Source organism: Dipodomys ordii, unplaced genomic scaffold, assembly GCF_000151885.1.
Source record: "Dipodomys ordii isolate 6190 unplaced genomic scaffold, Dord_2.0 Scaffold53, whole genome shotgun sequence".
NCBI classification, from domain to species: Eukaryota; Metazoa; Chordata; class Mammalia; order Rodentia; family Heteromyidae; genus Dipodomys; species Dipodomys ordii.
Window position 1 is genome coordinate 10989527 of NW_012267269.1, and position 8862 is coordinate 10998388.

The window sequence follows — 8862 nt, forward strand, 5'->3', positions numbered from 1 at the left end:
TATATATGCTATCATCCTCTATACATACCCTGGGGAGCACTGTTTGATAACTGCAATAAGATCTATTTTCATTAAAAACAATAAAAAAATAAGCAAAGAATAAAAGTTAAACAGAAGTTGGACATGGTGGAATCCCAACACTCAGAAGACTGAGGCAAGACCTTAACAAGGACAAACTGGGCCAGGCACTAAGCAAGACACTGTCTAAATAAATAAGTAAAACAAATAGTTTAAAAAGAAGGAAGTATGTATCTGAACTCTGTTCTTCCTCTTTATGAGACACAACTAGGTCTTTAAAAGGCTGCACAAATACTTGGCCCCAACTGCAGGTTTATCCCTTTTATATCTACCTTGAAAATGGCATTGAAAAATATATACTTTACTGTACTCTGTATTCCTGTTCAAATGATTCAGAACACTTTAACTCAGATATCATGCCTTAGGATCTAGAGCTCTGCAGAAAATATGTTTGGGGAGAAAGACTTAAGAAAAGATATGCTGCCTGGTAATTTTAAGGAATTGGTGGTGATCAACAAAGAGATGTAAAGGTTTGGGTCATTCTTCATAATCTCAATGTTTTACAAGGAATCTAGTTTTCAAGATAAGTCTAAATACGAAGGAAAGTCAAAAAGTGAGCTATGGCCTACTCCTTGGCACTACTGCTCATAAATGCAGAGAGGGCCCATTACCAGTCACCACAGAAAAACTTGGGTCAAAGCCAGGAGACATTTATAATCCTAACACATGGCAGATTGAAATAGGAGGATGGTAAGATTAAGACCAGCCCAACCAAATGCCAAATTCAAGGACAGCCTGATGACGCAGAATTTTTTCTCAAAAAAAAAGGAAAAAATAGGCAGTTATCAGAAGTCATTCCTATATCGTAGGTATTCAAGAGGCTGAGATCCAGAGAGTCACAGTTCAAAGCCAACAAAAGGCAAAGAAGTCCATAAGACTTCATCTCAATAAATAAATAAGAAAATAAATAAATAAATGGCAGTAAAGACGTGGCTCAAGTCACAGGGTACCAGCCAAGCAATCAAGCCAGCCCTGAGTCCAAACCCTGCCAACAGAGGGAAAAAAGGAACATGGTCCAAGTGGTAAATTGCCTGCTAGGAAGCATGAAGCCCTGAGTTTAAAACCCCAGTAACACAAACAAAAAGAAGATTTGGGTAAAGTTAGTTAGATAGCACATTAAATGGATGCCATTTTTGTGTTTTCATACTTACTACCCAAATGTGGCTTCAACATTTTCCTTACCTTAACAGGAAAGATTGATGCATGAAAAGCAGCAGCACCTGTATCTTTATTAATCAGTCTATTCCACACCAAAATCTATACTGCAACATTACTGTGTTTAAGATCTGAATGAGATTAAAGACCTAGAGGCTTTCAATAGTACCTGTGAACTGATTATTTAAATAGCAGCATCTAATCAATATGCACTAAAATAATATTCCTATTCTTTAAAACCAGGCATCTTTGGAAAGCTCTCAAGTTTTTCAATATGAACAGTAAGATAAAAAGTTGATAAGGTAGAAATCAAAGTAACCTTTAATTCATTCAGTGCATTCTATCTCACACATATCCACTTCAATCAAATGTCCTTTAACCCATTCTGTACACTAAATAGAGGAGACAAACAGTATACTTCATGAAAGTGGTAACTAACCTAACAATACTCAGAATGTTTTTCTACTCTTGGATATTAAATCACACAATGCCATCTACTGTGTTTTATAACTTGTAGGAACTACTGTTTATTCTGTACTACTTTATTTAACTTTTAGTTTAAGGAGTAATAGAAAAAATATTTTACTATAATCATTTTTTCATCTTGAAGCAATAACAATGAAAACTACTGGGATTACACCCATGTTTACTAGTCTAAAAGAAGTGTTTCAAATGACAGAGGCTTCTGCTCTTCATTAGAAAGATTCAGAGAGGTAAAAAAGAGATCGTTAAAGACATATTCAGGAACAAATAATAAAACTTTCTGCTGCAACACCAATAATTCATTAATGTCCATTAACTCTATGTCCACTGGGAAAATTCTCTAAAATTAACATAATTAAGTTAGCTAATAAAACACAATCTCTGCAAGTTGTGTATAAGGAGAATCCTTGTATAGGCATACAATACAGAATGGCTTACAAATAAAATATACTACATTTGTTATCAAATACAAAACAAGTCCAGATTTATATTTTAGAAAAAAATTAATTTATTTAAACTAAGAGACCCTGCCTAATTCTATTTTGGTATCAAACATTGAAATTGGTACTGGGAAAAAGCATCTATATTTATGGCAAGATGCTGTTTACAAAAACTATACAAAATTAATTTTAACATCAACTTATAAAAGAAAGGTTCCTGAAATTAATTTTGCTTTGGGAAAAGTATCAAATCTTCAGATCCAGAATTATAGTTTTTTATTACTTTAATTCATTGAATTATAGCACATCAGATCTTTAAGCAATGTTGTCAGATAAACCCTTTATAATAAAATATTCAGCATTTCCTGGTAGCTTTTTGGAATGTGAATGAAAATTTGTTCCTTTTTTAATTAAAAATAAATAATAATAATGATGATGATGATGATGATGATGATGATGACGAAACCAAGAGCCCAATAGGATCAAACACCTGTCAGAATGGTTTGTCTGCTGGAATTAAGCATGGGCAGATAGTTCTGCATTATTGGAAAATGACATACATTGAGGTCTTTTTTTCTGTACAAAACACACACACACACACACACACACACACACAAACACACACACACACAAAACAACTTTTCACAACCATCTCAGAGCTCTAAGACTTACAATGCAAACTGTTACTCAATCTGAACCAGGAAGTCTGAATCCATAGAAGGCATCTTCAAAATTAGGCATATTTTAAAGTACATTTACACAAAACTAAATTTCTTTTATTGTTAAGAAATCTAGGAGCAATAATTTTAACCTTCAGTCGCAAAATATAGGTAGCCTTAAGATAAACATGCTTGATCAATCTTTCTTAAAGCATTTGGGTGTGTTGGCCAAAATAGTTTAAAAAAAAAAGGGGGGGAGGGAATCCTAGGACTCTTTCCTAATGGCTTTTAAGAGATTCATTTGCAGACATAGCTAAATAATCATCTAAAAAAGTATCAGGCTATCCAATTATATTTGCCATGAATTTAGACATACATATAAAATATAAAAGATTTTTTTAAAAAAAAGTATTTCAGACCTAAGATGAATTTATCTAATAAGGATTACATGAGAAACACCACAAAAGACCAAAAAGAAATTTCAGATACAAAATTACATGACATGGCTTCATTCAAGCACACCAACAATTCAAAGTGAAGTGAAATATCTAGGCTGGTTTTTTTACATCACCAGCTTTCATCAGGGCCTTAATTGCTCTTGCCCTCATCTCAAGTTCCAGCAGCTCCAATTGCTGAGCAGAAGGCTGAACATCTTCTGGTGGAGGAACAGTCAGGGTGGCTGTCTTTGGTTCCTTTGTGCTAGACTCTGCCAGTCCCAGAATCTCATTCACACTTTTTTCAATATCTTTCTCCAGGTCATCTATCTGACCTGCTTCACTTTGGACTGTATTTTCTGGGGCCTCAGGAGCAGCAGTTTCTTCATTGCATGGGCCTTCTATGTCGCTGTCATAAGCATCTGCATTTATACTGAGTACATCACTATCTTCCCCTTTACCTGTAACAAACAAACAAACAAACAAAAAAGGGGGAGGAAAGAACCATGTAACCTGAAAGCCCTGGGTCAACATACCATTGCTGTTTGTGACTACATGACTGCTTTGACCCACTTCCTGTCATGAAGTCTATAGTACCCATTTCACCTCCTGCTTCCCTGAAGCTTCAATTTCAAGACTGAATTTCATAGAAATCCTAATGTATGTGTCATTCCAATTTAGAACACAGAAGCACTAGAAAATGTGTACGCCATCTAGAGTTCCATTCTCTAGTTTCCTAATTAAAGTATCACAGTGGTTTTATCACAGTAACACTTCCATGGTGTCTTTAGGCACCCTTTGGATAGAGTATTATTAACAAGTAAATTTTCATTCTAGAAGATATTTAAAACAGCTTATTATGAACTAAAAGGAAAAATAGTATCAACAAGCTGGACACTGCACTATTATACCCAATTTTTTCATGCTATTTCTTTTTTCTTTTTTTTTGGTCGGTCTTGGGGCTTGAACTCTGGGCTTGGGCGCTGTCCCTACACTCTTCAGCTCAAGGCGAGCGCTCTACCACTCCAGCCACAGCACCACTTCCGCTCTCTCTTTTTTTTTTTTTTTGTCCATCATGGGTCTTGACCTCTGCACTTGGGCACTGTCGCTGCGCTCTTCAGCTCAAGGCTACTGCTCTACCACTTGAGTCACAGCTCTGCTTCTGGTTTTCTGGTGGTTAATTGGAGGTAAGAGTCTCACAAACTTTTCCTGCCCGGGGTGGCTTTGAAACTGAGTCTCAGATCTCACCCTCCTGAATAGCTAGGATTGTAAGTGTGAGCCACTGGCACCAGGCTTTTTTTGTTGTTGTTGGGAGGGGGGGCAGGTCAGTCATAGGACTTGAACTCTGGGCCTGGGTACTGTCTTTGAGCATTTCAGGCGAGGTGAGCCCTCTACCACTGAGCCACAGCACCACTTCCAGTGTTTTGGTGGTTAACTGGAGATAGGAGTCTCATGGACTTTCTGCTGGAGCTGGCTTTGAACCAGGATCCTCAAATCTCAGCTTCCTGAGTTGGTAGGATTTTACAGGTGTGAGCCATCAGCACCGGGCTTTTCATTTTATTATAAACACTTGGTTCTGAATCAGTGAATTAAAGAGAATGCCTACAGCTATTTTCAAAAATAAAGTAAATCTTATAAAGAGCATTTTAATTAATGAAGTTACAATAATACATCATCATTTTAAAAAAATGTATCTGTAATAAAAGTTCTGTAACTGATGCTAAGAAACTGAATACAAATGTACTTCATGACTTTCAATCACCTTAGTTTTGATGTGGGTGGATATTACCCAACTTTAGACAAATTTACAACTTTGAGTACTATTTGTTATTATTTATATTTGCAACCCCTAATATAATTTTTGTTTAAAGAATAATTTGTGTGTGTGCACACGTGTGCGTGCACATGCACACGCCAGAGCCTGGACAAGGTCCTTTTTCACTCTAGGCTGGCACTCTAGCTCTTGAGCCACAGCTCTACTTCTAGGTGCTTTTGTGGTATGGTTAGTTGGAATTAAGAGTCAGCCCAGAGTGGCTCTGAATCTCAATCCTCAGATATAAGCTTCCTGATTAGCTGGAATTACAGGTGTGAGCCACATGCACCTAGCTTGGAATGGTTCTTTAATGTTGGCTTTCATAAGAGTAAACTCATTTACAATACTTCTGCCAAAGGAAAATTGTGATAACAGAATGTATTCCTACCCCCTCCACCCTGGGTAGGGAAAAGTCAGTTTTCAAATACTATTTTTGGTGACTAAGAAGCACCAAGCAATATACGCTCATTTAATTTTGATCATTTTTAAGCTTTTTAATATTCTGTTGATGAGCTACAGCTAAAGAGAGTCTGCTCCAAACTAAGAAAATATTATTTTATAAAGCTATCAGCATAAGAGGTAGGATCAAAAGATTTACATACACAGTCTCAATATTTCAAGAAGAAATACCTGGACAAGACATTTTCATTTGTATGAGTATGCTTCAAACTTTTTAGGGAAAAAAGTTTAGGCCTTGCTTTACTCATTTTTATATCAATAACAGTACATCTATTACTAAAGAAACAATGCTCTGTAAATTTGGTACTTTCAGTTTACATTCAGAATTATCCAAAAATCCAAATGGTCTGAAGTCTCTGTAACACAATACTGTAGAAGGCATTCATAGATTCCATCTGTCCATTATTAGATTACATATGCCAAAATGTTGTAAATTGCACACCTGAAATGATTTATCATAAACAATGTATAAAATTACTTGAAGGTCTTATAGGATCATCAGATCTTTTTACTGTTTAATTTTCATCATATTGACTCACTTTGGGGGGGGGGCAGTTCTGGGGCTTTAACTTAGGGCCTATGCACTGTCCCTGAGCTTCTTTTGTTCAAGGCTAGCACTCTATCACTTGAGCCACATTGCCACTTCCGGCTTTTTCTGTTTATATGATACTGAGGAATTGAACCCAGGGCTTCATGCATACTAGAAAAGCACTCTACCACTAAGCCACATTCCCAGCCCCGATACTCACTTGTTAAAGCATCATTTGCAAACATATAAATATATTTTCAAAGATAATTACTCTCATTATTAGTAGTAGAAAGTTTAGGGAGTTTCCTATCAATTATGACCTTCAAAGTACAGAATGTAAAACATAATTTTTTTTTAATAAAGAAGTTATTTAACCCCAAATGTCTCATTCAAATTCCTTACAATTTCAGTGTGGTCATGTTCTGTCCTTCTGAACCAAGCTTTCACAGAGCTCTGACTCTGAGTAACAGTAATAATCATCAAACGGTAAATTATTCCCAAGAGCCCATAGCTCACACCTGTTATTCTAGCTACTCAGAAGGCTGAGATCTGGGGATTGTGGCTCAAAGCCAGCCTGGACATGAGCCTCTTAACCTCCAATTAATGAGCAAAAAGTCAGAAGTGGAGCTGTGGTTCAAGTGGTAGATCATTAGCCTTGAGCACAAAAGCTCAGGGACAGCTCCCAGGCCCTGAGTTCCAGCCCCAGAGGACACACACACACACACACAAACACACACACACACACACCACACACACACACACACACACGTAAATTATCCTTCTTTTAAATTAAATTAGTACTGAGATAATACAAATAATGTGATTATTTTAATAAAGCTTTAGAATTCATTCTGAGAAAGTTAAAAAAACTCAATAATTAGAAGTAATACACAATATGATTTACATGAACTAAGTAAGTGTTTTAACTTTACAAAGATACTATACTTAATACCACTTAATCATTCAAGCTTCATTACAGCCCTAAAGGAAAAAAATTTGTTTGATGTACATATGACATAAGATTATTGATATCTCACAAGAAAAATGAAATAGATATAGCTGAGTGAAAATATTTTAACTTCAATTTAAAATAACAGTAATAAAGTTCGAACTATGAAATATAAAAAGCATTGTAATCATAAGCAGTGTAGGAAAAAGCAAGCAAATAAGAGTTACTGTCCTTTTGGAAGAGAAATACTAAAATAACTTGATACAATTCGCAAAGAAACAAGAGATTATGATACATTCTTTCTATTAATTTTGCTCTTCCATTAAGGTAAATGAATGACCTCTAAAGTATTACATACCATTTACAGCACTTCAGAGAAAAGCAACACAAATGAAAAAATGAAATGGACAGCATATGGGGAAAGTTTAAAGGAGTTTAAGATTTAAAGGAAAAGGTAGTAAAGAGTGCTGAGTTTTCTCAAGCATTCATCTCTTCCAGCTGATACTCCAACCAGCTATTTGCCAATGCTTGCCAATGCTGCTCACTATAGTCTTACCATTTCTCTTTTGTTTTCCTTCTATCTGCTGTTCTACCAACTTGTTTCACAGCCAAAACTCTGCTACCGAGTACTAAAGAGTTTAAATAGTCTATCTAGAATTAGTATCTAGATAGCAATATGAATCAATAACCACTCTAATACACCACTGAAACAGATGAATACATGAAATAATTGATTGGAGAAATATTTTTATATTATTCAATGAGCCATAGTTATGAACATGGGTTAAAATCACGAAGACACAATATTTGGCATCTACACAGAACGCTCCCAATTCTTAACACTGAAAGGAAGACAAACTATATCATACCAAACCACTTTAAAACTAATATACTTTTTGTTGTTGCTGTTATTATTGATGTTGTTTTTATTTTTTGTCATTTTGGGAGGCAAAAGGAAGCATAGAAATGGAGGGAGGGAAGGTGAACAAATTAAATCATAGTATCCAATAAATGAACTAGGTAATTTATGGGCAGAGATGAGAGAGGGAAGTGGAAGAAAGTGAAAAAAGGAGTGACAATGTTAAAAAGAATTGTACTCATTATCTGACTTTTGTAAACTTTATGTACAATTCCTTAATAATAACAATAGAATTCTGCTTTTAAAAGTAATATACTTTGGTACAAATGAAAGTATACTATGAAATGGGAAAATTTTTAATGCAATACCTATATTTTTACTACTAATACCTATATTGATAACCAATTTTAATGCTTGAAAGCAGCATGGATCCTCTAAGTTATGTATCAGGGAAATATGCTAAGTCACAGATTTGATTTTTCTTAGATGTTTTATGTAGGATATCCAATGAAAGCAAACAAACATATGAATTACTAATCACACTTCAAATATTTTGAGTTTAACAAATTCAAAAGGACTTTCAAATTATACCAGCAATTTAAACCTTAAAAGTGCTTATAAAATATTTTAGTTGCTAATAGTTCAGCCTGACAAAAAAAGATTCTTGTTTATAAAATAAGAGATTATCTAAGGCACCAGTGGCTCTCACCTGTAATCCTAGCTACTCAGGAGGCTGAGAAATGAGGATCACAGCTCAAAGTCAGTCCAGGCAGGAAAGAATGTGAAACTCTCATCGCCAAATAACCACAAGATAATCAGATGTAGAGCTGTGACTCATGTGGTAGAATGTTATCCTGAGCACAAAAGTCCAGGGACAGCACCCAAGCCCTGAATATAAGCCCCACAATTGACAAAAGAAGGAAGGAGGGAAGGAGGGAGGGAGGGAAGGAAGGAAGGAAGGAAGGAAGGAAGGAAGGAAGGAAGGAAGGAAGGAAGGAAGGGAG

At 35.5% G+C, this 8862-nt stretch overlaps 1 protein-coding gene across 1 annotated transcript in view; it reads right to left on the reverse strand.

Moving 5' to 3' along the window:
* Positions 1-1600: 1600 nt before the first annotated feature.
* The window catches only part of Caap1 (caspase activity and apoptosis inhibitor 1), a 32465-nt gene continuing 25203 nt past the window's right edge, over positions 1601-8862 (reverse strand). Inside the window, exon 7 of the mRNA XM_013020772.1 lies at positions 1601-3710. Within this exon, the coding sequence (XP_012876226.1) occupies positions 3364-3710 (347 nt within the window). The 3' untranslated portion in view covers positions 1601-3363. The remainder of the gene's footprint in view (positions 3711-8862) is intronic.